Source organism: Ailuropoda melanoleuca, chromosome 11 (genome assembly GCF_002007445.2).
Source record: "Ailuropoda melanoleuca isolate Jingjing chromosome 11, ASM200744v2, whole genome shotgun sequence".
NCBI classification, from domain to species: Eukaryota; Metazoa; Chordata; class Mammalia; order Carnivora; family Ursidae; genus Ailuropoda; species Ailuropoda melanoleuca.
This window is the reverse complement of record NC_048228.1, coordinates 7,539,367-7,566,741: the sequence shown is the minus strand read 5'-3', so window position 1 is coordinate 7,566,741 and position 27,375 is coordinate 7,539,367. Positions and strand designations below refer to the sequence as shown.

Sequence of the window (27,375 nt, the reverse complement as noted above, 5' to 3'; positions counted from 1 at the left end):
AGAAGGCTTAATTTTATTCTTTGATTGTCTGTTCCTCCTAAGCATCCAAGAGACGGCTAATGCACATGCCTGGGAAAACTCCCCTAGGGTAGGGGGCCTTGGACCGAGGGCTGTGGGCTTTCTGTGGGTGGGGGATACCACTCCATCCCTTCGCCAGCACCCTGTGACTCTCATCCAGCCTACTGCCCGCTCAAAGTCCTATACCCTGACCCGCCACGAGTCCTCGCTAGTGCTTGGGGGGCCCTGCTGCCTGGCACCCTCCCACCACTGCTCTCAAGAGAGAGAAGTAGCTCACACAAGACCATACAACTCGGCTGGTGCCCTCATTTAATCAGGCTGCTGCGAATGGTTGGCCAAAAGCAATAAGGCCATGACTGAGAGACTGTGGGAGTTTAATATAAAAAAATTAATATTAAAAAAAAAAAGAAGGGAAGGAGAAAGGGTCCACCTTTTAATAGGGCCCTAATTACCCAACTCATAGGATCAGACCAAATGAGATGGGAGTTTATTTTGGGGGTTTTTTTTAATTATTGTTTTTTTATATATATATATAAATTGCTGCTATGTGTTTTCTTTCCTCTGAGCAATTATGTAGCAAGTACGTAAAGAGGGGAAAAAATATTAATTAAATATAAGGTAATTGTAGAGTTGGCCTGGAGAGAATGAGTCTGAACTCTGGACGATCACAGGCTACTAGGGTTTGAAGACTGCTCGGGGCCTCCCAGAAAAGAAAGAAATGAAAATACAACCAAACAACAAGCAGATGCAGAGGACAGCAGGAGAAGAGCAGCATCCAGAAACGTTCGCGGAGCAAAGGGGCTGCAGGGCTCCAAACGCCCAGAAATCAGCCAGGCTGCTGTTGCTTAGGGCTCGCTGCTAGAAAGAACCCCCAAGAGTTTAGCCAATCATGCTGCAAAAGAAGGCCCAGCCAGCTCTGCCGGGGATCAGAAGTTAAGTCAGTAGATAAAAATGTAAAAGGAGACCGATGAGGTAAAGGGCTGCAGAGGACTACAGCCTTCGATTTGGACTTTAGTCCAAAACCAAGCACAACTCCAGCCCTGGGGCACTGACGGCCCCAGGGGAACACTCCAGCTCCCTAGCTAAGGGCCTGGCAAAGCAAAGCCCTTCTGAAGCCTCTGGCTTTCCCACCACCCTGACCTCCAGGATAAACCCGGGCAATACCAAGAGTGAAATGAAGCCACTGTGGGGCGTGGTGGGAAGGGAGCCGGACTTGGTAACACTTGGTAACAGCGAGTGTCACAGAAGACAACCTCGCTTCCCTGAAACAGCCCCAACAGGGCTTGCGTCACCCTGGTCGTTCAGCCTCAGCCAAATCCAACTCACCTTCTGCCTTGGAAAGCCTGAGTACGGGCTAGAATTCAGGCCTGTTCATGCCAGCTAAGGACCTCACATCACCTCCTCCCACTACTGCTGGAGGAGAAGCAAGAAAACCAGGCCTGGGAAACCAAAGCTGGGCGGTGCAACCTCTGAGCTCGTTATCACCATCCAAACAAAGACAAAGCTCTGAAAGCTGGCCCTCCGTAAACCTTACCTGGTTAGTGCAGAACAGGTCTTGCTACCCAACCAACAGGATTTGTGGCAGGCCCTGCAACGCAAGCTAGGATGAAAGTGGGGGGGTGCTGGCAGGGACTGGGGCTCCGACCACCAAAGCAAAAGCACTTCGTGAAGAAAGTTGCCTTCAGTGCTCAGGAGGCCGTTTCCCCGTCAATACCGTGAGCAGATAATGTTGGTAGCGAGCGGCACACATTACAGACCAGGCAAAAACAGAACTCCCTGCCTTACCTGTTCCTCAAAGGCCACCTGACAGCGCTCTCGCCCTGAAGGGCAAAAAGGCTATTTCAGACAAATCAAGTAGCAACCTCATCCCAAGCCCACCTCCAAAGGGTTCAGGCATCCCACTGATTACTACTGATCAGCAACAAACAAAGCGCTGCATCACGCCCTGAGCTAGATGCTTTCTGTTCCAGAAAAGACCAGGCTTTACTAAGGAGGGAGCCCACTAACCCCTGCATGCCAGAAAAGAAGTCAGAAGTCGAAGGTCACTAAGTCTCCACACAGCACCTCCTTTCGAAAAGACACTAATGATGCAAAACTACAGGGTCCTAGGGTTCCCCACACTCACAGTATTTTCATGATTAGAAAATGATACTATATATCTTGGGTACTTACCAGAGGCTCTCGAGGCACCACATTTTCACTTCCTGGAGTAGAGCTTGGCTGCAAAGAAAAACAGAAACAAAAATAAGATCACAGTGCCACCCAATGGACATCAAAAAACCAAAGACACCCCATTCTCAAGCAACACACACCAACACCTATTCCTCCTATTTCTCACCAGCTTCTCAGACTGCAGAATGTTCCATGGTAGGCTGCCTGTAAGAAGCAGCCCACCCGTGGAGTCTGAATTTGCCAGTGAACGTGAAGAGACTGCTTCTGGGTTCACTGCCACAGCACCTCAAGGAGAAGGCTAGGTTTGGCTTAGGATGGCCCGAGATCAGCAGCTGAGCAGCAACGGCTGGGGACCATCACAATAGCAGGAATAGCAAAGTCCAGAGGAAAGGCTTCATGTGAGAGCAAAACTTCCCTTTTGCCATCTTCCCACGGACTGACTGACCCCGGAAAAGCAGAGCCCAAGTGGAGAACCAGATCCAGCCACAAGGGGGCCCCAGGTGCCCACACTCTGGATTGTCTCTGGGCATCTACTTGGAGCCCGGAAGCAAAGAAACTATGGACACTGGTTCCTATTTATCACCTGTCACGGAGGACACCAACCCCCAGTGGTAAGGAAGCTTGAATCTGTTGTGTAAACAAGCCAGTGAGAGGTCGAAAGACCAACTGGCAGGCAGGGAGCCTGTGGCCCCCTCGCCTGGCTCCACTCTGTTACCCTCTCCTCTGTCTGGATCTCACTTTTGCCTTCAACCCTTGGCTGATGATCTGCCCAAATTCAAGAGAAAGGGAGAGACAGAGACAGACAGACTCAGAGGAAACTCACAAATCTCCAAAAGAACAGAACAAACAGTTTGAAAGTTATGATTAGTTTACTGTTACTGATGTTCAAGCCAATTTCCAATTATCTACAGATAATATCCAGACAAGTGCAGCTAATCTGTGGGTCTCAGGAGCCAGCTTCCAGCCTCGGTACTGCTCCCAGCTCGTTCAGATGGCAAGTGCCAGGCCTCTGGTGCGGGGAACAAAGAAGGTGGGAGAGGAAAGAGTCCAGTCCACAGAGGGTCCCCAAAGATCTCCTCATACGCCATTGCCCCTGCACGGCTGGCACACAGCACAGTGACAAGAACTCTGCTGGGAGAAAGACTCTGTCCCCTCATCCAAAGTCCCAGAATGAGGTCAGCCTGCATGAAACCAAGTGGAAAGTCTCAGGGAATCTGAGCACGTGTTCCCTGCCTCCCTTCCCCCTACCATCCCCCTCCCTCCTGAGGCTCCCAGCAGGCAGCGGTAAGGGGAAGCAGGGGTAACCTCCCGCACTTAGATCTCTAGCCCAGGCCCCACCTCAGAGTTCTCCATCCAGCGGCCTTCCAGCCTCCTCTGGACTCAACAAGTTCCTCCCTCTGCCACACGTATCCTCTTCCAGTGTTCCCCTATCTGCGAGAATGGCACAACCCTCCACCAAAATATACAAACCAGAGTCCAAAGGACCGTTCTGGACGGCTCTTTCTCCCCCACTCACCAGAGTTAACAAATTATCAAGTCCTGCCAACATTCCTTTGTAAATATCCATGGAATCAGTCCATCCACTTCTCTCCACTTCGACTACCATCACTTGGGTCAAAGCTTCCAAAATCTCCTCCCTGGACCACTGCCAAGAGCCTTCACACTGGTTCACCCACATCCATGCTGGCTCTCTTCTAATTCATTTTCCACACTGCAAACAGACCGTCATTTCAAAACGGTAATAATCAGATCTCACCCCCCCACGCCCCCGGCAAACCACTATAACAACGGCTCTAATACAGAAAACCCTCTCAACATAGCCATAAGGCCTCACGTCCACTGGCTGCAGTTCAGGTGTGTGTGACACCACGCTGCCCAGCTCTGCCCACCAGACACCCAGGCCTTCGCACATGCTACGCCCTGCCCGCACCTCTGACAGTTTAACACATCCTTCAGATTTCAGGTACGTCACTTCCTTGGGGAAGCATTTCTTCTTCGACATCCAAGACAGGCTGAACTCTCCCTACTACACGCTAACACCATCCACCTCTCTTTCAAGGACTGAGCAGAACCGCAGCTTGACTTGTATGATTATCTGACTGAGGTCTGTGTCCCTCACCAGATTAGGAACTCCGCAGGGGCAGAAACTGTGTGCTTCTTACTGCAGCCCCGGGGCTGAGGACAGTGTCAGGCACCGTTAGGCCTTCCACAGATATTTGCTGAATGAAGGAAAGGCAACAAAGAATAAAACATGGTTCTTACTCAACTGAATGGATTATAGATTCAAGTTCATTATCTTCCTGAGGGCTTCCTCCACTCCACTTGGCAAATACAAAATGCTAACATTTATTTACCTCTTTCTTCATTTAGCTCTACAATAAATGTCTGAAATTATTGCTGAGGAGAAACTGAGGCAAAGGAGGTTAAATAATGTGCCCGTAATGACTCAGCCAGTACCTGGGACTGAAGGGATTTGAAGCATTCTACTTAAAATCATCGAGTTTTGTCTAGACCACATTTCATTAAGCGACACTCTTAATGCTACCCCGCAAATAATAATGTGGGCTATTTGACTCAACAAAACTCAAACAGCTTTAATATTTACGAAGCCTCATTCTGACTTAACCCAAAGTTTTCCTCTTCCTGAAATACAACTAACCACTGTGAATCATTATCACCAAGGAACTTCCCTTAAGATTAGTTCATCTCTGGGGCGCCTGGGTGGCTCAGTCGTTAAGCATCTGCCTTCGGCTCAGGGCGTAATCCAGGCGTTGTGGGATCGAGCCCCACATCAGGCTCTTCCGCTATGAGCCTGCTTCTTCCTCTCCCTCTCCCCCTGCTTGTGTTCCCTCTCTCGCTGGCTGTCTCTATCTCTGTCAAATAAATAAATAAAATCTAAAAAAAAAAGATTAGTTCATCTCTTGAATAGCTAGTATTTGCCAGAGGGAAAACAGTATACTACTGCACTGTAGTGGAAGTGGAGAGAAACGGATGGACTAAGAAGTCTCTTTCACCATATACCCTTTTGTATCTTTTTAAACTGTGAGCCACAGAAGTGAACTCTCTGTTTTAAAAATACACATACTAAAATTTTTAAAAAGAAAGCTTCTCTCTCATTCCAACACTCCCCTCTTCCTTGGGGGACCCACCACTGACGCTGGCTCCTTATAGATTCTTCCAGGGACATTCAAAGCGTTTAAGAACCCACATGTGTGGCATACCCCGATCAAGGAATCTGAACAGTGACACTCTCCAGACTCTTGAAGTCTTCCAGAGCCTTCATCAGCACACCAAAGCCAGGACTCCAAGCCCAGCCTCAGGGCTGCTAAGAGGTGCAACATTTTCCCGCACCCTGTTTGAACTCACAGGACTACTGAGGCCTGTCAGGCCGGATCAGTGAGCTCACAGAGGGCCTCTCACCAGTCTGGGAATTGCCCAACACTGATTATATTCTAGATGATTCTCCAGCTCATTTTGGAAGACCTGCAGTCTAGAATGGACCATGCCCCATTTCTCATCTCAGTGTTCTTCAGAAAATGGTTTCTTGATGACCAAAACAGCCTTCATCCTTACTACGCTCCACACTGATTTCCTTGATAATACAATCTGAAATTCTTCATTTGATAACTAGTTTATCACCTCTCTATCCCCACTAGATTTTAAGCTCCTTAAAGGTAGGCACTTTACCATCTTACTGAAGGCTGATCTTCGGCACTTAAAATATCACCAGTACCCAATAAATATGATCTTAAGCTTTTTTTAACTAAAAAAAACTAAAACAAAGCAATCACTTCATATACAAACACACAAAAGAAGCAAGCAGAGGACCACAGCAGGACACGTGTCCGTCCCTGGGACATTTCCTCTACAACTTAACACAAACCTGGCCTACTCCCCAGCGCAGTGTTGTGGTCCAATGGTTCTCAACCCCAGAGCAGAATCACCCCCCACGCACACACCCCAGAGGGGCATCTGAAAATGTCGGGGGGGGGGGTTCTGCTGTCACAATGACCAGGGAATCTCTCACTGGCATTTAGAAGGCAGAGGCCTGGGAGGCTCTATGTCCAGGACTGCATGCAATGAAGAACTGTTCCATCCAAACACCAAGAGGACCCCTTGGAAAATGCTGACCATTCTGCCCCCTCATGCTGAGGGGAAGCACAGACTCCCATCTTTCACAGGCAGCTCTAGGTGTCACTTCAAAGAAGGGCAAAGGTCTGAGCAGACAACTGCCTGTCAGAAGCTCCACCCCAGCACGTGCAGGTCTGTCAGGCTCACTAACCCAGCTTTTACGAAAGCCCAACACTTCTCAAACACCTACCCCTGCATCAACCCCTCTTAAGTGGTCAAATCTATTTTCTGGCTTGAGACAAATCTCTACAAATTAAATTTCACCTTGATCCTAGAAATTCTGACAGGGTGGTCTTGACTTTAAAAATAATACTAATAGTAAGGCTTAGAAATCACCAGCTGAGGCCCACTGCAAAGGTGTAAGAAGCAGGCTCTAAAGCAATGCACCGTCAGGATCCTTAGCGGCCAGAATGCAGACAGCAGGAAGGAAAGAAGAGCAAGAGCGTAAGACAGTGTTAAAAAACGAACAGACAGAAAAAGACCAGAGTGGCAGAGAGAAATGCTCCCAGTTTATTAGGCACAAAGTTGCTCTCAGTCCTGCTGCCCAGCCGCTGACCTCCCCCAGCCAGAAGGTTTCCCCAAGCACTGGCCCGGAGGCACAGCAAAGACCGATGGCACACGCAGCTCAGATCCGAGCACTTGACAGAACATCCCGTCCCACACCGGCCACGTGGCTGTGTAACTCCGAGTATGTCCTGTGTCGGTCTGGCCTGTAGTTCTTCACAGAGTAGAATACGGTTCAATTCAACAGTTATTTTTTGAGAGGCACCGGCATAGAGGCAAGTGCATGAACTTTGGCACCAGTAACGGAGTGACTGTGGGTACCCCACTCAACCTCCCTGAACCTCAGTCTCCCCATCCGTGGGAATAATGGGGAAAATACCACCACCTGACGTTCAGGGTGAGATGACAGAAGTTATATCCTATCGCCCCTCTGCTCAAAATCAACCAACAGACTTCTGCTCTGTCTGTGATGGAGTCATTGGGATCAGATTTAACCTCCCACTGTGAACAATTAGAAAACTAAACCAAATACATGATACCACTGTTTGTAGACATTGGACAGTAGTGATTCCTGACAGAACAGAAACAAATGATGTGAGCCCTAAGGTCACTCTGGTTTTCTGCCAAGAGGCATGTTTCAGACTAAGAAGGGGGGTGTGGGGGGAGGGAATCCCAGCAGAGCATAGCGGTCTCTTGTTGAGCTGAGGAAACAGAGATTAGGGTTCAGGGAGACTAAGGGAGCTGAAAGCTGCAGGACAGAGTTCCAGAGAGGAGAGGGCTATGCCAAAAGAGAGTTCGAGAAATCTGCACAGAGGTTCCCTTACGTCTTTGCTGCACAGTAAAATGTGTGCACGCACAGAGTGAAACTCCACAAGGCTGAGAAACAGCAATGAAGAAGCCATGAGGTTAATGGTTCCCAAAGCCCTCAAAGGCCTCATGAGCCACAAGCACCAGAGTGGGGTGTCCTCACTGCTCTGTCAGAGCACTCAGTAGAGACCTGGAAGGGCCACATCCTGGTAGGGGAAGGGCAGATTATCCCTAGCGTAAAGGCCACCCTAGATCCACCCTAACAAAGCTTAAAAATGGGACTTGATGGAATCAAAATGAACCAAACTACCCACCAGAACAAATCTCAACACTTTAAAGTAAGACCACAAAATCCAGACCCTCAACAATGTAAAATTCACAGCATCCAGCACCCACTCAATAATCTCAAAGACATCAAGAGGCAGGGAAGTGTGATCCATAATAGTAAGAAAAATTAGAAGAAATCATTCACAGACAACATTAAGACAAGTGTTACAACCTTATTCAAGAACTTAATGCAGTTTTAAAAATACATACACTGGATCATTACGTTGCACGCCTGAAACTAATATACACATGTCAATTATGCCTCAATAAAAAGAAAATTCAAAGGAAAACTGGATCATAGTAAGGAGAGACATATATCGCATAAAAAGAAAGTAGAACTGTTAGAGATGAAAATACAATATCTGAAATAAAAATTTCACTGAATGGGAGTGACAGATTAGATACTGCAGAAGAAAAGGTAAGTGCACTTGAAGAAACAGCAACAGAAACTGACCAAAATGAAGGACAAAGAAAAAAAAGGAAAAAGAATGAAAAATATTTGAAGAAATAATGGCTGAAAATTTTCCATGTTTGATGAAAACGACAAACTCCCAAATGCAAGAAGCTCAACAAACCCTAAGCAAAGCAAACACAAAAGCATTCTAACGCACTAGACAATCAAATTGCTAAAAACTCATGAAAAGGGGGAAATCTTACAAGCAGCCAGAAAAAAAGAGAACCACTACCTACAAATATTAATCAAGACTAAGAATGACTTCACACTTCTGATCAGAAGATATGCAAGCCAAATAAAAAATACAGTAGCACTGTATCTTTAAAATGCCTGTGAGGGGAAAACCTGTCAACCTAGAATTCTATATCGAATAAATATATATTTCAAAAATAAACACAAAATAAAATATGTGCTTGCTTCAACAGCACATATACTAAAATTGGAACAACACAGAGAAGATTTGCACGGCTTCTGCACAAAGATGACATGCAAATTTGTGAAGCATTCCATGTTTTTTTGTAATGTGTACAATTTTTCATTTCTTTCTTTCCTTCTGCTTTGGGTTTCATTTGCTCTTATTTCTCTAGCATATTTTCTAAAGTTAGTATGGTACTCAAAATGTTATTTCCTTCCCAGCACCGCTCTGGTTGTATTCCACAAATTTAAATTATATTGTTTTCACTTTTGTTCAACTCAGAATATTTTCTTACTTCCACTATGATTTCTTCTTTCACCCTTAATTTAGAAATCTGTTGTTTAATTTCCAAACATTTGGGATTTTTCCAGATTTTTTTCCTATTATCAATTCTAGTTTACTTATTTATTTATTTAGGTTTTTCAAAGAGTCTGCTTGAGATTCTATCTTCCTCTGCCCTCCCCCTGCTCTTGTGTCTCTCTCTCTAAATAAATAAAATCTTTAAAAATAAATAAATAAATAATTTAAAAAATTAAAAATAAATTAAGTATGTAATGAAACTTTAAAAAGAAAATTCTAGGCCCAGGTGGCTTCACTGGTGAATTCAAGTAAACATTTAAGGAAAAAGTAATGCCAATCTTACAGACTATTTCAGAAAAAAGAAAAAATGGTAAAATTTCCCAACTCCATCTATGAGGCCCACATTACCTAATAGCAAAACTAGACAAAGATTTCACAGACATACACAAAAGAAAACTTCAAATCAATACCTCTCTTAAACATAAATGAAGAAACCCTTAACAATACTAGAAAACCAAATCCAGCAATATATAAAATGGATCATACATCGTAACCAAGTGGAATTTATCCAACAAACAGAAAGTCGGTTTAACATTTGAAAATCAATCAACATGAATCATCATATTAATAAAGAAAACAATAGGATCAACAGACAGGAAAAAGAACACGGGACAACAGTCATAATTTTTTCAAAAACACTCAACAAATTAAAAAGTTGAAAAAAAAATTAATTCCTTCCATTTGATAAAGGGCACCTTCAAAAAAACTTACAACTAATATCATAATTAAATGTGAAGACTGACTGAATTTTCTCCTAAGATCAAGAATAAGGAGCACAGGGGCGTCTGGGTGGCACAGCGGTTAAACGTCTGCCTTCGGCTCAGGGTGTGATCCCGGCGTTATGGGATCGAGCCCCACATCAGGCTCCTCTGCTATGAGCCTGCTTCTTCCTCTCCCACTCCCCCTGCTTGTGTTCCCTCTCTCACTGACTGTCTCTATCTCTGTCAAATAAATAAATAAAATCTTAAAAAAAAAAAAAAAAAAAAGAATAAGGAGCACAGCGGTTAAGCGTCTGCCTTCGGCTCAGGGCGTGATCCCGGCGTTATGGGATCGAGCCCCACATCAGGCTCCTCTGCTATGAGCCTGCTTCTTCCTTTCCCACTTCTCCTGCTTGTGTTCCCTCTCTCGCTGGCTGTCTCTATCTCTGTCAAATAAATAAATCTTTAAAAAAAAAAAAAAGAATAAGGCAAGAATGTCTATTCTCAATATCCCTCTTAACATTGTATGAGAAGTCCTAGAGAGCATATAAATTGGAAAGCAGTAAGGAAAGCTATCTTCATTTGCAGATGACAGGATCATCTACAGAGAAATCACACAATCTACAAAAAAAGCTATTAGAATTTTAAGTGAGTGTAACAAGGTTACAGATACGAGACCAACATACAAACTCAATTTTGTTTATTTTTATCATGATAAGTACACTCTTTAATCCCCGTTACCTATTTCGCTCATCCCCCCACCTCTAGCAACCGTCAGTTTGTTCTCTATAGTTAAGAGTCTGTTTCTTGATTTGTCTCTTATTTTTTTTTCTTTTGCCTGTTTGTTTGTTCTTAAATTCCACATACGAGGGAAATCATATGGTATTTGTCTTTCTCCAACTTCTTTCACTTAGCATTATACTCTCCAGCTCTACCTATGTTGTTGCAAATGGCAAGATTTCATCCTTTTTTATAGCTGCATAATATTCCATTATATGTATTCATATGCGTGTGTATGTGTATATATATAAAATGCATATATATATAAAAACATATATCACATCTTCTTTATTCATTTACCTATCAATGCACATTTGGGCTGTTTCCACAGTACGACCATTGTAAACGATACAATTTTATTTTATTTCTATACACCAGCATTCAACAATTAAAAATGAAATTTCAACATGACATCCATAAATAGCATGCCAAAATAGAGAAATTTAACAAAATGTGTACATGATCTACAAACTTAAAGCTACAAAACACTACTGAAAATTTAAAAGACAACATAAATGAGACACATGTTAATGAATTAGAAGATCAATACTGAAAAGATGTCAATTCTCCCCCAAATTGATCTATAGATTCCACACAATCCCAAGAAAAATCCCAACAAGCTTTTTTGTAAGAATTGATAAACTGATTCTAAAATTTGTATAGAGATGCAATGGACCAAAGCTAGAACAATTTTGAAAAACAATAAAGTCAAAAGACATTACACTACCTGATTTTAAGACTTACTATAAATCTACTGCAATCAAGACAGTGTTTCATTTGCATTAGGATAGACAGAGATAAATGAAACAAAATAGAGCTCAGAAACTGACCTATGTATATACAATTTTTTAATTTTATAGAGATTTATTTATTTATTTGAGAGAGAGCAAGAGTAGGGTGAAGGGCAGAGGGAGAAAAAGACTCCCCACTGAGCAAGGAGCCCAATGTGGGGCTTGATTTCTGGACTGGATCCAGGATCACAACATGAGTCGAAGGCAGATGCCTAACCGACTGAGCCACCCAGGGTGCCCCCAATTTTTAAATTTTTGACGAAGGTGGCAAGATAATTCAATGGAGAAAGGGTAACCTGTTCAACAAATGATACTGGAATAAGTCATATCCATATGGGGGGAAAAAATGAACCCCAGCCTCTACCAATAAGCACATGAAAAGATCCTAATGTTATTAGTCATCACAAAGATGCAAATTAAAACCACAAAGAAATACCACTACACACTCAGTAGAATGGCTAAAATTAAAAAGACACAATACCAAGTGTGGGTGTGGATGTAGGACAAGTGGAATGTTCATATACTGCTGGTGAGAATAAAAAATAGTAAAACTTTGCAAAAACACTTAGGCAATTTATTATAAGACTAAACGTATACTTACCATATGACCCAGCAATTCCACTTGTAAGTATTTACCAAAAAAAATGAGAATATATCTCTTCACAATACATGAATATTTATAGTAGCCCCAAACTAGAACCAATCATGTGGGGGAACAGACTCTAAGGTGACTGCCAGGATCCCCACCTCCTAGTATTCTGCCCTTGTGTGGTCACACTGAGTGTGGGCGGGACCTGTGACTTGCTTCCAGCCAACAGGACATGGCAAAGATGACAGGATGAATGTAATTACATGTATGTGGTTACACTATGTAAGACTGTAATGTCCATTTTGCTAAGAGACTCTTCCTTACTGGCTTTGAGGAAGCCAAGTGACTATGTTAGGAAGACCCCTGTGGCAAAAAAATGAGGGCAGCCTCTAGCTGACTGCCAATAACAAACTGAGGTACTCAGTCTTCAGGCCATAAGGAACTAAATGTTGCCAACAGCCACATGAGCTAGGAAGCAGATCCTTCTCCAGTCGAGCCCCAGATGAGGTCACAGCCCCAGCAGACACCTTGATTTCTTGCTTTGTCAGACTCAGCTAAACTGTGTCCTGACTCACAGAAACTGAAACAAAAAAATGTGTGCTCTTTTTGGTAATTTGTGTAAATTTGTTGTAATACTGCTATGCAGCAATAGATAATTAACAGAATCCAAATGTCCATAAACTGGTGAACAGATCAATAAATTGTGGTATATCTATATAAGAGAATATTACTAATAAAAAGTAATGAATTACTGATACAACAATGTTAAGTTTCACAAACATTACTCTGAGCAAAAGAAGTGAGACACAAAAGAATACATACATTATGAATTCATTCATATGTAATTCTAGGAAAGACAAACATAATCAATAGTGACAGAAAGCAGTTCAGATTTCCTGAGGCCAAAGGCTAGGACTTACTGGGACACAGCATAAGGGAACATTTACAAATACTGGAATTGTTTCGATCTTGATTGTGGTGGTGGTTACACAGGTATATACATTTGTCAAAACTCATTAAACTGACCACAACACACCTATTAGAATTCCGCAGTAAAGTTTTTGGCCATAAGGACTTTGTCACTCAATAAGCTACTAAATTAATCTATGAATTTCAAGTCAGGATAGGGGCAACCTTTAGGGGGTTGGACAGTGACAGGAGGGACACCAGGGGGGCTTCTGAGGTCCTGGTAATGTTTGAATTCTTTTTTTTTTTCTTTTTTTTTTTTAAGAGATTTTTTTTTTATTTATTTATTCGACAGAGAGAGAGACAGCCAGCGAGAGAGGGAACACAAGCAGGGGGAGTGGGAGAGGAAGAAGCAGGCTCATAGCGGAGGAGCCTGACGTGGGGCTCGATACCATAACGCCAGGATCACGCCCTGAGCCGAAGGCAGACGCTTAACCGCTGTGCCACCCAGGCGCCCCCAATGTCTGAATTCTTAATGTAAGTACTGGTTACACAAGTATGCTCCCTCTGAAAATTCACCAAGCTGGACACATAATTTGTGTGCTTTCTGGGTATATGTTAAACTTCAGTTAAAGAAAAAAAAAAAGAAAAGAAAATTTAAAGACGAGGGGATCATTCTAGATTAAAGCATATTAAAGAGAAAAATCAATGCAACCCCTATTTCTTGATTGGATTTGGATTTGTCTTAATTGGCAGAATCTGAATGTGGACTGTATTATTAAATAATATTTTATCAATACTAAATTTCTTGTGTGATAATGGTATTATGGTTACATAAGAGAATAACCTCACTCTTATGACAAGGTGAGGTATTCTAGGACGGAGTACCGTGATGTCTGTAACTCACTCACAAATCTTTAAAAAAATACATGTAAAGAGACAGAAATAAAGCAAATTTGGCAAAATGTAAACAGTGTATCTTGAAGTTTTTATAGGAGTTTTACAAGAGCTCTCTGTATTATTTTTTCAACATTTCTAAAGGTTGGAAGTTTTTCAAAATAGAAAAAAGTTGAGGGGGAAAATATCTCATTTGAACTACCGTTATTCAAGAGCTCAACAGACTTCCAAAACTGCCCACAGATTCTTGGAGAAGGAAACCAACATTCACTGAGCACTGACGTGCAGCAGATGCTCTTTACATCCACGATTTCAGTCAACCCTCAGAACAGCCCTTTCGGGTAACCGTTATTTTACAAAGGGGAAAACAGGGTCAGAGACGTGGAGCGGCAAGTCCAGCAGCGAGTGAGTGCTGGAGTTCAAAGTCCGTCTCGATACAAGGCCCTGCTCTTCTATTCCTTACTGTCTCCACTGTGTTCTTCTCCCTTCCCTGGTTCTGTGTTCTCTCAATCCCAAATGCACTATATCCAGGGACTCTCAACAGATTTGAAATCTATGTTCTCTAATATATTCAATATTCAATAACCACTAAACAATCAGACTGAACCACGCGTCTGCTCTTCATTGACGAAAACTGGTGGAGAAGTACAGAAATAGGGATAGTAGCACCCATTCCAATGGGCCATACCACGTACAGACTAGAAAGGGCCTCTCATAAGAGATCAACCATGCAAACTAGAGTAACATGGGGAAAACAGAACAAGGACAGGAAGCAATAAATGTGATTTCTAACTCCAACAGACCATCTTGAAGAAAGACTAAAAAGACCGCCATCATGAAAAAAGCAAGTATGTCACTGATATCTAAAAGTCACAAAGGACAACTAGGATAAACACCAGCATTCAGGGTATTCCTTTAAATTGGAAGGAAGTTACTCCGGAACAAATAAAAAACTTTAGTGGGCCAGTAGTCAATATGTGAAAAAAAATACCCCCCAAAAAATTATAATAATAAGGCTTAAAGAAAGATTTCTCATTTGTGAGTGGAAATCCAGAGTTTAGGGGCGCCTGGGTAGCGCAGTCGTTAAGCGTCTGCCTTTGGCTCAGGGCGTGATCCCGGCGTTCCAGGATCGAGTCCCACATTCAGGCTCCTGCGCTGGGAGCCTGCTTCTTCCTCTCCCACTCCCCTGCTGTGTACCCTCTCTCGCTGGCTGTCTCTCTGTCACATAAAACTTTAAAAAAAAAAAAAAAAAAAAAAAAAGAAAATCCAGAGTTTAATGAATGCAATAATAACAGATAACACACTATGTCAGGCACTGTTCTAAAATTAAGTTAATTTAGGGACACCTAGGTGGCTCAATTGGTTAAGTGTCCGACTCTTGGTTTTGGCTCAGATCATGATCTCAGGATCATGGGATCAAGCCTCCATCAGGCTCCACACTCAGTGGGGAGTTTGCTTGAGACTCTTTCTCCCTCTCCCTCTGCCCCTCCCCTGCTTGCACACACACGTGTACACTCTCTCTTTCAAATAAATAAATCTTTAAAATAAATAAATAAAATAAAATAAGTTAATTTATTTACCCTCAGAGAAACCCTATGAGATAGGCACAAGTATTATTCCCGTTTTGCAACTGGAGAAACAAGAGCCAAAGAATTACCTTGTCCAAGATCACCCAGCTGTAAGTAGTGGGGCTGGGTTTCTAAGCCAATAGGGATGGCCTTGGAGCGCATACCACTGTTCTACACTGCCTCTCAAAGGAAGAAAGGGTTGGCTATCACCCTGTATCTTTCAAAATGAGAGACTGAAGCTCCACAAGGCCAACCAACAAACCTTCTATGAAACTAATACTGACTCAGCCCCAAAGGCAAAATGTGTTCTTTCTTACAGACCAGGTTTGCGGGAAATTATCCAAATAGTTCTTCAATTCCACTCCGCTTTGACTAGAGAAATGGGAAGCCAAGTAGATCAGGACTTGAAAATAAAATGATAATCCACTGCTGAGGAGAGCTGGTTCACTTCATAAGTGTGCATTTGCAGCTTACTGTTAGACAGTGACAGAAGCTGGCATGAAAAACTCAAATGTTCCCAAAACTGCCAGTGTACTCTGATGCAATCCCATCTCTACCAGCTTTGGGAAAGAGGGCAAAGGAGAAGCAGAACTGAAAACCAAACAAGTACTGGCCAAACACCCTCAAAAGACCTTAGATCCCTTCCACATGTACAGAGGACAATTTCCAGAACCAAAGGAATCCTTGGGCACTACAATGGTTCCAAATGGCAAGCTTTTTAGTAACCTTCACAGCACTGGCAAATTAAAAGTCCTAGAGGAATCAGGGATGGAAGGCACCTTTAATCGCAGGCTGTGGGCATTCTTAACATAGAACAGTTCAGAAAAGCCCAGATTCTGAGGAGCCTCAGCATAGCAGCAAGCTAAGTGGGATAAGGCAAGAAAGGAGGGCCCCTCCTCTGAGACACTCCCACACTCCAGAATTTCTGACAGTGAGGAGGACAGAATCAGCCCTAGTTATTTCCCTTATTTTACAATCCAGACATCTTCTTTCTGAATCACCCACTCTGCTAACAGAAGCCGGTCTGGGGAACACACAGCTCCTCTAAGTGCTATTCCTGTAATAGACTTATCATGAAGAATAAAGCAGCAAGAAACTTTAAGGAGTGTTCTTCTGCCAAGGAACGAAGTGAAATACCAGTAGGCTGTGAAAAGACTACAGGTGTTTCAAGGAGGTGAGAGGTGAATGATGAAGTCCAGACTGAAACCATTTCTTCCTCTGTCTAATCCTAACTAAATTTAAGCATGTGTGGCTAACTGGTGGAGTTACACACATCTGGGTTTAAATCCAGACCCAATCTGGCACATGATTTAGTGCATGTTACAGACCTTTAGGATCCACTTCTGTGAAATGGTGGCTAATGATTTTCAAAAAGGTCGTAATGAGCACTAAACGAGATGGTAAACGTTAATTTGTCCCCAGCATGACAGCACACCCTCAGTAAATGCAAGGTACCGCTTACCCCATCCACCTCACCCCAGCCTACCCCACCTTTGAATTTCACATCCTTTCATAGGCCTTATCATCCACTGCTTCCTGACAGCAGACGTACAGGCAAGAGCACTGGTCCTCAAGGTCCCCTTAATTTGGGGACATTTGGCTGAATCTGTGGCTGAAAAGCTAGAGTGGAGTCCTTTGGTCAAGAAAACCAAACTCTGGGAAGCAAGGACAGATCCTCAACCAAAAGCCCGGTGGCGTCTGTTGTTTACAAGTTGAGTCCCCTTCCTACCAACGCACTGAGAGGGTCCGAGTACATTTCCGACCCTCCCAATTTGGCAGAGAAAGCGCAAAGGTGACGAAGAGGCTGGCAGTGGGGCCACCTCAGCGAGGCTGAGACTGTTGGGAGAGTAGGAACCTTGATGGAGTCTGGGCCCTCCTGGGAGGGGACAACCGAGAATGATCGAGCTTCTCACCCCTCTCTCCTCAAGCACGGGCCCATGCAGCTCAAGGCTGGAAGCTTCTCAAGGGTCCTGCCACCGTCCCGGCCGAGTGCAAGTGGGGCCCGAGGGGCCCTCAGGCTGGAAGGAGGGGCCCGCGGGCGCCCCCGAGCCCCGGCTCGGGAATGTGGTCTAAGAGGGGTCACCGGGGGAGGGGCCGGGAGGCGAGGACCTGGGGAGGGGCGGGGCCCAGGAGGGGGCAAGAGGTCGGGACCACCGGCTGGGGAGGCTCAGGGCCTCCGCCCGGCTCCTAACCGCACGCCGAGCGCCCCCTCCAGCCGCGGTCCCCGCCACTACGGCGGGGCAGTCCCACTCCCCTTACCTGGCTCGGCTGCTCGGCCTGCTCCGAGGACGCCATCTTTCTGAGGCCTAACTAATCTATCGCCGCTGGGCGAGGCTTCTCCCAAGCGCCCTCGCTCTCTCTCACCCTCCCAGACCAAAGTAGCCGGAACTGAGCCGGTCGATGGTGGGCAAGTAGGGAGGAGAGCGAACTCCCACGTCTGGGCCACCTCGCACTATTGCCGTTCGGTCTCCGCTGGCCAGGAAGATCCTAAGTCCGTCCTTTTTTGCATTTTTATATGTGTATTATTCTCACTGAATTAAATCTCTGTCCATCCCCACGGTACCTTGGGCACAGGCAGAGACTCGCTAAGTCTTTAATAAATGAATGAATGGGAAGAAACCTGGAAATTAATTAATAAATGGTTCAGTTCAGTACCATTTGTTGAGCGCCTATTATTTGCCAGGCACTTTGGTAGCCACTAGAAATAAAAAGATCCAAAACTGAGGTCCTGCACACATAATTACAGCATCTTGGAGATAGGAGTCTGATAACGGTTTGCGGATCTATTAGGAGGACACTGAACGGGGCTTTTAAGAGAAGAGAGGCTTCCACATTCTTACGTTATAGTGGTTGACTTGTTAAATTTTAAGCTAAGTATAAAATTACACGAAAAGTTTGCATGTATTAGAACTACCAGTCAGTTCGTATTGCAGTTGTGTTTTGATTGATTATGGAGTATTCAAAAGGGTTGCCTCAAGTAACAATTCCCCCTACCAAACCCTGTCTTAAATGCCTACCCTTTTCTTATGAGGTAATATCTTATTTTCTTATAAACAAAATATGAAAGACTCTGAATGAATATGGGCGATTTCTCGTTTACATAATATGCCCCCCCTTTTAAGGGAGGAACCTTTTTGATTTTTTAATTATTATTTTAATGTTAAATTTTTTCAGAGGCGGTAAATATTAGAACGAAGTATTAGAACGAAGATGAATTTATTACCAAGCGGCATCTGGACAATCTCAAACAGTGATGAGGTTCTCATTTTCCCTTTCCCCTCTGAGTTCTTTGAGACCTTAATGTTTAATTTAGTTATGTAAGCATTTTTGTTCTGGGATCCCAACCCAATTTGCACAGCTAAAGCAGGGAATCGAACTGGTGGAAACGTGCGAGTATCTTACCCTTCTCTGTTACATTTTCAGCAGGACCGAAAACTACACTCATCAATTTTTAAAATTGACTTCCTTCAGATTATCCTGAGGGTTGGGACATCTTACATATATTTGCAGTTTGGGGAGGGAAAACAAATTAATACAGTACAAAGACAGACTGTTTCATTTAAATATTAATATGCATCTATATATGTAAACAAGAGTGCTCTAAAAACCCAAGGAAGTATACATGCGTGTCTTTCATAATGCAAAATAAAGCCCTATTGACCTCATTTTGATCCCGCTATTGAAACTCCTAAATATAAAGTAGAAAAACATTCCTCTGGGCGAATTTGAGCAACATAACATAGTCGGTTTCGAACCCAGAGACTACAGCTACCCGCACGCCCCTGGAGCCAAACGTGATAAGCGGCAACTAGAACTACATCTTCCGGCGTGCCTTGGTCCCACGCGTGCTTTGCCGCAAAGAGAACTACAACTCCCGGCACGCCGCAGGACGAGAGAGGACGCCCCGCAGAGCCTCCTAGACTTCCCCGAGTCAGTCAGGTTCCACCCTGAAGAGGATGGAGGTAGCTGAGGAAGCCGAGACTGAGACCCGGGCTCTGAAACCGTGTCTGCTGCGCCGCAACCACAGCCGCGAGCAGCACGGCGTGGCGGCCTCTTGCCTGGAGGAGCTGAGGAGCAAGGGTGGGCGCGGGGCGCGGGCGGAGGTTGTGGGGGCCGGGGCCGGGGCTGGGGCTGCGGGGAGCCGAGCCGGGTGAGGATGTCGGCCGGGGCAAGGCGGGGTCAGCAGGAGCGACTTGGGACGGAAATAACCGACGTGCGCATAGCGATTGACAAATTTCAAAGCGTTTACGTCGTGTGAGACTCCTAATGGTGGGAAGGTAAACGGGAAGCAATATGCAAATTAAGACCGACTCGACTTAGGTGACTTGCCTAAAAATCACTCGGATCTTGGACCAGACCCAGCCACCGGGCTCCCTACGGTGATACCGGCGCCCCCGCCCCGTCCGGCTGATTCCCCCGGCGGGGTGGGAGCGCCCTTCCACCGTCAGTTCTGGCAGGCACTTGTGCGGCGAAGAGGGAGCTGCTGCGAGCCATTACCGGAGTTCCAGACAAGGAGCAGGTGCTGTGAGTGACCAGAGTTCTGAGTTCCGGCCCCACACTTACTAGCTTGACCTCGTACTTAAGCAGCCCACGACCCTCAGTTTTCTCATCAGCCAAATGGGTATAATATTTCCAGCCCTGCTTTCCAGGATTGTTGGAACTCTCAAGGCAGATGCTATATTTACATGACTTACAAGTATTAGGAGCCGGTAGCTCTGTGTATTGTTTATCCACAGAAATTCTACTTGGCCGAGTGTCCCCAGGAATGTAGTCAAAGGGGGTGTCAGTGTTCAGCGCTTCCTCTCAGAGCCACCAAGACCCAAAAGATACCAGACAGAAATCTTTCAGAGACCCAGGAGCAGCCAAAGCATTATAAATGCTTTAGGGAGATGGTTTTTGCCATATTAACATTCACGTATTTTTTCTTAGCATTAGGGTACTGAAGTTTTTGTTCCCCTTGAGTGCATCGGCTGGATGCACTTGGCACAGAAGCTTGTGTTAAGTGTTTATGTTCTCTGGAGCTCAGCCTTTGCAAGGCTTACTGTTCTATTTGGGTGCTGGACAACATTGCTCAACCATATATGTAGTCTCGTGGCTACTTTGCTCACATTTATCCCATTTGCATTTTAGGCTTTGTCATCACTAAATGGGATGGTACAGGCCTGCCCTGGACAAGCTTCTTGACCTTTGACAATAAAGATGAGAAGCTACCGATACAAACTTGTACTTCTCTTGTGCCTTCCTATAGGTTAGAACGGCTGCAATGAACGAGGCTACAAAGAACACAAAACATTTCCTTTTTTTCTATTCTTTTCCTTCTTTCTTTTGATGTTTGACACAGGAGAATTTAAGATGACCACTGAGTAAATGAATGAAAGACTGCTCATTCACAAGGAATCAGATCAGCCTTTGGTTTGTTTTTCATCCAAGTAAAGATGCGAGGGCCTTTTAATGTGGAGGCAGAGCTGGAGGAGACTTTTTCAGGAGTCAGGCTGTGGGATTAAATCTCAGCTCTGACACTTACTGTGTGATTTTGGACAAATTACTTAACCTCCCTGGGCCTTGGGTTTGACATCTGTAAAATGGGAATAACAATCGTACGTACCTTATAGGACTTTTAGGAGAATACTGTATACAAAAAGCACTTAGTACCAGGCATGTGGGAAGTGGTATATTAGTGCTAGTAGTTGTATTTACTATTAACTACCAGGAATTCTGCTATGCTCTGGGAGTGTGTATATATATATATATAGTGAGAGTACAGGGACATATGTAATTTCCTTATGGATACTTGTCAATTGCCAAATATTTTATTCCTCTCAGCCTGTGACATTCTGGCCATTGATAAGTCCCTGGCACCAGTCACCCTGGTCCTGGCAGAGGATGGCACCATCGTCGATGATGACGATTACTTCCTGTGTCTACCTTCCAATACTAAGTTTGTAGCGTTGGCCAGTAATGAGAAGTGGGCATACAGCAATTCAGGTAAGAAACTCTGGCCACATACAAAGTTATCTTTGCAATACAGCATCCACCGTGATTCTTCTTACTGCACAGGCACCAGGGTGCAGTTTGTCTGGTTCAGCATCTATGCCACCATTTACTGAGCACCTTCTGCATGCCAAGGCATGGTGCTGGGTCTTGGGGTAAAGAGGAATGAGACGCGGGCCCGGTTCTCAAATAACTCACAGACCAACAGTAACTAAAATGCAGCATGGCAGAGAGATCAGTGCCACAGGCAGCGTCAGGCTGCCTGGTTTCACTCCAGGCTATTATTTACTAGCCATGTGACCTTGGGTAAGTTACCTAACTTCTTAGCACCTTACTGAGGTAATAATTATAGTACCTCTCTCTGCTTAGGTGTTGTAGGGCTGATAGAACATAATATGTATCAAACCAGGGTTTCTGGTTTGATACTATTGACATTTCGTGCTGGAGAATTCTTTGCTGTGGGGGCCGTCCTGTCCATTGCAGGGTATTCAGCAGCAACCTTGGCCTTTGCCGCTAGATGCCGGTAGTATCTCTTTACCCCAGTTACGACAACCAAAAATCCTTTCAGACATTGTCAAATGTGTTCTGCGGGGAGGCAAAATCACTCCCAGTTGAGAACCACTGATAAAAAGCATTTAGATCTTGCCTGACACACACAAAGGGCTCAGTAAATGTTATACCATCATCACTACTGGAGATACAAAGGGAACTAATTAGTGATGAGCAAGGATCAAAGGCTAAAAAAGTGTCCCCTTAGAAAGTCCCCACGCCACTAAATTGAGGAAGTCACCCTTCAGCAGTGGCTCTGCCAGCCACCTTTGTACTCAGCCCCAGGGACAGCAAACAGTGGCTACAGCTCCTCCAGTCAAGGATGAGACTAATCCCCAAGCACAGGAGAGTGCTGCTGACAGTGAGTGTTGTGTACAAAAACGGAACACACCCAGAGACAAAACTCACCTCAAGGGAAGTTGGTAGGATCCTGGGTGTGCATAACCATGCATCAGGTTTAAAGTGGCCTCTTCCCATAAGATACAGAGCAGTTTCACACAAATAAGTTGAAGGTGGAAGAGAAGGGAAAATGTAGGTCCTAGATTAGCACTTTAGGTTACCCTGTGATTGGCGTCTTCTCCCCTTGTCAGATGGAGGCACGGCTTGGATTTCCCAGGAGTCCTTTGATGTGGATGAAACAGACAGTGGGGCAGGGCTGAAGTGGAAGAATGTGGCCAGGCAGCTGAAAGAAGATTTGTCCAGCATCATCCTCCTGTCTGAGGAAGACCTCCAGGTAAGCCCCCTCCACAGCCTGCAGCCATGCTCATCTGGCCTCTGCTGCCCCCAGCCCCTTAGTTTCCATGCGTCTTGCCACAATAATTTCATTATTTCTTCATTTTCAAACAATGCTTTGATGACAAGCAAGGCTTTTCTAGTTCTCACACCTATGGTAGAAAATACAGATGCGCACGGGGGGGGGGCACAGTCGGGTATGTGTCCGACTCTTGATTTTGGCTCAGGTCATGATCTCAGGGTCGTAAGATGGACCCCCGCATTGGGCTGTGTGCTCAGCACAGAATCTGCTTGAGATTCTCTCTCTCCCTCTGCTCTTCCTCCTGCTCTCTTGCTCTCTCTCTCAAAATAAATAAATAAAATATTTTTTTAAAAAGGGAGGGAGGGAGGGAGAAAATACAGATGCGCAGGCCCCACCTATTTAGGCTTACTGCCAACGGGGCGGGGGGGGCGGTGAAGGATGTAGTGCCAAAGAATATGGAGTTGGGAGGAGCTGAATTAAATCCCAGCTCTATCGCTATGACTTTGAGCCAGTAACTTAGCCTCTTTGCCTACATTTCCTGTCCTGTAAAATTGGGATAATAATAGTATGTGTTAATTCCAGAAAATATTTCTTGAGCCCCTGCCCTGTGCCTGGCAGGATTCTGTCCAGGGGGTACAGTGGTGGACAAGCCAGACACAGAATTCTGATGGAGGGAAGCATCTTATGTGGGTAGTAGGTGAGGCAGTGTGCCGAGAGCGGTAGGGCTAGTAATCTCGATTGGGAGGTCAAGGGAGTCCCCTCCAAGGAGGTGGCTTTTTGGTAATTTTTTAAATTTACAAACTTATATATTTGAATAAATAACATGAATACATTCACATGGCTCAAAATCCATGAGGTACAGAAGGATATTATACTGGTAGCCCAAAAGCACAACCAACCCAAATGTCCGTGCACTAATGAATTTTGCTCAATAAAATGTGGTCTAGCCATACAATGGAATATTATTCAGCCCTTAAAAGGAATGAAGTACAAACACATTCTGTGACATGGATAAGCCTTCAAAATATTGTGCTAAGTGAGAGAAGCCAGACATGAAAGGCCACAGATTTTATAGTTACATTTGTATGAAGTGGCCAAAATAGGCAAATCCATAGAGATAGAAGGTAGTTGAGTGGCTGCCTAGGACTGGGTTGGGGCAGCTTTGAGAAGAAATAGGGAGTAACTGCTAATGGGTACAGTTCTTTTCAGCATGGTGAAAATGGTCTAAACTGGCTCGTGGCGATGACTGCACAACTCTGTGAACGTACTAAACCCACCTAGGTATACCCTTCATATGGGTGAATCGTGTGGTGTGTGAATTACATCTCAAGGGGGGAGGGAGGAGCTACGTGAAAAATCTGACTCCTGCTCCTAGCCACCAGGTTTCCCTTCCCAGAGGTCACCAATCTTTTAATTTCCCATTCTAGAGATATTTTAAATACCAGCAAATAAAAATATATTTTCTCCTTCCCTATATTATACAAGTGGAAGCATATCCACTTTTTTAAATTTTTTTTTTAAGATTTTATTTATTTATTTGACAGAGAGAGAGACAGCCAGTGAGAGAGGGAACACAAGCAGGGGGAGTGGGAGAGGAAGAAGCAGGCTCCCAGCAGGGGAGCCTGATGAGGGGCTCGATCCCAGGACTCCGGGATCACGCCGTGAGCCGAAGGCAGACACTTAACGACTGAGCCACCCGGGCGCCCCTACGTTTTTTTAAAGAAATATTTGGAGAGGGGCACCTGGGTGGCTCTGTTGGTCGAGCCTCCAACTCCTGATTTTGGCTTAAGTCATGATCTCAGGGTCATGAGATCAAGCCCTGCTACAGGCTCCGTGCTCAGCAGGGAGGATGGTGGAGATTCTCTCTCCCTCTCTCTCTCTCTGCCCCCCACGACAGCTCACGCACCCACGTGTGCACTCTCTCTCTAAAATAAGTAAATAAATCTTTTTAAAAAAATATTTGGAGAGTATTCCAGATCAGTATATAAAAGACACTTCTTTTTCACCACTGCATAGTACTCCCTTTTGTGCAGGTACCGTGACTTTAATTTAAAGAGTCGTCCCCATTGGTGGACCTTTGGGTTGTCATCAGTCCTGCTGATCCCAGACGGTGCAACAAAAAACTTAGACCAGTGTCATCTCACACAGGTGCTTGTCCGTAGACTAAATTCCCAGAAGTGTAGCTGGCAAACACTGGCGGGCTCCCTAGAGGCGGCAGGGACACGGATTGCTGAAGGAAGGAGGGAGCCTGCCGCGGACGGGTTGGGGCCATTGTGTTTTGAAAGATGTTTAGGTTTGTTAAAGTCCGTCTTTGCTTGTTAGGTGCTCATTGACGTTCCGTGTTCGGACCTGGCGCAGGAACTATGCCAAAGTTGCGGCACGGTACAGGGGCTCCAGAACACCCTCCAGCAGGTACTTGACCAGAGGGAGGAAGCCCGTCAGTCCAAGCAGCTCTTGGAGCTTTACCTCCAGGCTTTGGAGAAGGAGGGCAGCGTCTTGTCAAAGCAGCAAGGTAGGACTCACTGGCCAGGGGAGTCCCCCTGAGGGCCTAGGGCCTGGCCAGCCTTTTTCCTGGGGAGAGAACCAGTGTTTATAACGGGATCAAACAAGGAGGAAGCCACAGCTGCGGGCGTCTTGCCTGACTGACCGTGGTGTGCGCGGCGGTGCGCTCACACCGTGTCTCAGCTCCGTCTCATGTCTGCTTTGCAGAGTCTGACGCTGGCTTCAGTGACAAGATGGATGCAGTCGACGCGGGGAGTAACTGCGAGAGCTCCTCCGGAATCACCCTTGCCAGCCAGGTCCTTACGGCGCTGAAGGAGAAGCCGGCCCCAGAGCTGAGTCTATCTAGTCAGGATTTGGAGGTGGGCGAGAACCAGGGACCCTGAGCTGCGCCGAGCCCTCCCCCCAGGGGTGCGTGTTGCCCTGCAGAGGCGCGCGCCAGAGTGCTTTTCACCTCGGCACACCCTGACTCACAGCTGTCCATTTGCGAAACATCTCATTTAATCTATATCAAAATGGCTTGAACAAAACAGGGTGCACCCCCTCGGATGTCAAACATTATTCTCTGGGGCACGGCGGGTTATGGAACGAGCAAAAATAGGGAGGGGTGGCAGGGCTCAAGCCTCTGGTTCTGTCGGCCCTCGAGGGGGATTTGTAGTCAGTCAAGGCACACGCATGGTCATAGTGAAAGGCGCGCCTGAGGGGGTCCTCTCGTGCTGGCTCCGCGGTCAGGGAACCAGAAGCCTGACACAGAATCCCTCAGAGTGGGCGCCGCTTCTCTTGCTTCATCCTTGTCCCCCGTGCCGCTGGGAGGGAGGAAACCTGCTGACTTGGGCAGGGCTACAGTTCCTGTAAGTGGAGGACCTTACTTTCCAGAGATCTTTCCTGGCGGTGTTGGAGGGTAAGAAGAGGCCCGTGACCGCTGAAGGTGAAAGAACTCTGGCATTTCAGCACCAGGATGTAACATAAGCTCCCCTAAAGAAACTCAGAAACTCAGGGAGCCAGAGAGCAGCAGGTGAGGAGAGCAGAGGTCATGGTTCTCAGAGGTTCTTATTCTTACCGCAGTTGGTCACCAAGGAAGACCCCAAAGCGCTCGCTGTTGCCTTGAGCTGGGGCCTAAAGAAGACAGAAACGGTGCAGCAGGCCTGTCACCAGGAGCTCAGCCTGCGTCTCCAGCAGGTGCAGAGCCTACGTTCTCTCCGGAGCGTGTCAGCAAGGAGGAGCTCGCTGCCCGGAGAACCGCAGGAGCCCAAGCGAGCCAGACAAGAGCCCACGTAGCCGCCACCCGTCGGAAAGCCTGCGACCTTATTCGTATTCGCAGTAAATACCATCAGCCTGATTACCCGAGCTGCCGCATTACCACTGGCCCCCCTGCCTTACAGCACGTTCTCCTGGAACAGGCTGGAAGACCAGCCTCCTGTCCCTTCCAGAAGAGCCCTACCACCTGTTTTGAATGAGGAGGCTGTATCCACAGTACCCCACCTCTTCTGATGACACCTTCTTACGTTCTCCGTTTGAAAGAAACTGTCAAGGACAGTGAAGAGCAATTGTCACATTTCAGACTCACTATCCGTGTGCTGAAGCCACAAGTGCAGAATTTTAAACACAAATGATGGTCAAGAAGGTGACAGAACAGAGTTGATTTATGGCCACAAACTTGTGTCTCAAGTTAATGAGTTTTTTGGTTTGTGTAAAGGCGCATATTAAGTTTGCAGACCGCAGGGACATACGGGAAGTGTAATTCGCCATTTCTAATTGTGAAATTATATCTGTTACCACTGTGAGACTGTTTCCAGTTTTCTAATATGTTTTATCAGCAGGGGGGATGAAAGGTCATTAAATTGATCTCCATGTGATATGACTGTGAGTCTCTCTGGGTACAAAGCAGAGCCTTCTGGTTTATAGACTTCCTATTTCTGTACAAACTTGGTCTTTGGATTTTGTCCTCTAATTTGGAACAGATTTTCATCCAGGTGAATGTCCAGCGTGACATTCAAATCCATGCAGGATACGGGCTGATTCTTCACGATGCAGGGTCATCCTGTTCGTGGCAGAAGAACTGGCACCGCCCCCCCCACCCACGCAATGCCAGTGGCAGCCTGCAGGCCCCACGACAACTGAAAACATCCCCACACACTTTCAGAATGCCCCTGGAGGGGCACTAA

At 45.5% G+C, this 27,375-nt stretch overlaps 2 protein-coding genes and 1 non-coding gene across 5 annotated transcripts in view; 2 read left to right on the top strand and 1 right to left on the bottom strand.

Moving 5' to 3' along the window:
• PEX14 (peroxisomal biogenesis factor 14) overlaps nucleotides 1-17,740 on the bottom strand; it is a 136,540-nt gene extending 118,800 nt beyond the window's left edge. The window contains exons 1-3 of one of the 3 annotated variants that reach the window (XM_011234996.3): nucleotides 17,677-17,718; nucleotides 3,707-3,901; nucleotides 2,191-2,238 (exon numbers count right to left, since the gene is read on the bottom strand). In XM_011234996.3, coding sequence (XP_011233298.1) covers nucleotides 2,191-2,238; nucleotides 3,707-3,868 — 210 coding nt within the window. In that variant the 5' untranslated portion in view covers nucleotides 3,869-3,901; nucleotides 17,677-17,718. Of the gene's footprint in view, nucleotides 1-2,190; nucleotides 2,239-3,706; nucleotides 3,902-17,676 lie in introns of all 3 variants that reach the window. The other 2 variants (XM_034671190.1, XM_002927432.4) reach the window with 2 other exon arrangements.
• LOC117804540 lies at nucleotides 8,823-8,929 on the top strand. The gene has a single exon (XR_004629016.1). It is a non-coding gene; the product is annotated as a U6 spliceosomal RNA (small nuclear RNA).
• Nucleotides 17,741-19,314: 1,574 nt separating the features above from the next.
• DFFA (DNA fragmentation factor subunit alpha) lies at nucleotides 19,315-27,066 on the top strand. The gene is made up of 6 exons (XM_002927436.4): nucleotides 19,315-19,497; nucleotides 21,241-21,402; nucleotides 22,548-22,690; nucleotides 25,034-25,223; nucleotides 25,421-25,572; nucleotides 26,276-27,066. Exons 1-6 carry the CDS (start codon nucleotides 19,374-19,376, stop codon nucleotides 26,486-26,488), a joined length of 984 nt encoding a protein of 327 aa, XP_002927482.2. The 5' UTR covers nucleotides 19,315-19,373; the 3' UTR covers nucleotides 26,489-27,066.
• Nucleotides 27,067-27,375: the final 309 nt, after the last annotated feature.

Excerpts from the sequence above, each read along its gene's own strand:
- DFFA (XM_002927436.4), top strand. The coding sequence starts at position 19,374 with ATGGAGGTAGCTGAGGAAGCCGAGACTGAGACCCGGGCTCTGAAACCG. Across the intron at positions 19,498-21,240 it reads GGAGGAGCTGAGGAGCAAGG|CCTGTGACATTCTGGCCATT; the intron begins GTGGGCGCGGGG and ends TATTCCTCTCAG. Across the intron at positions 25,224-25,420 it reads CGTCTTGTCAAAGCAGCAAG|AGTCTGACGCTGGCTTCAGT; the intron begins GTAGGACTCACT and ends TCTGCTTTGCAG.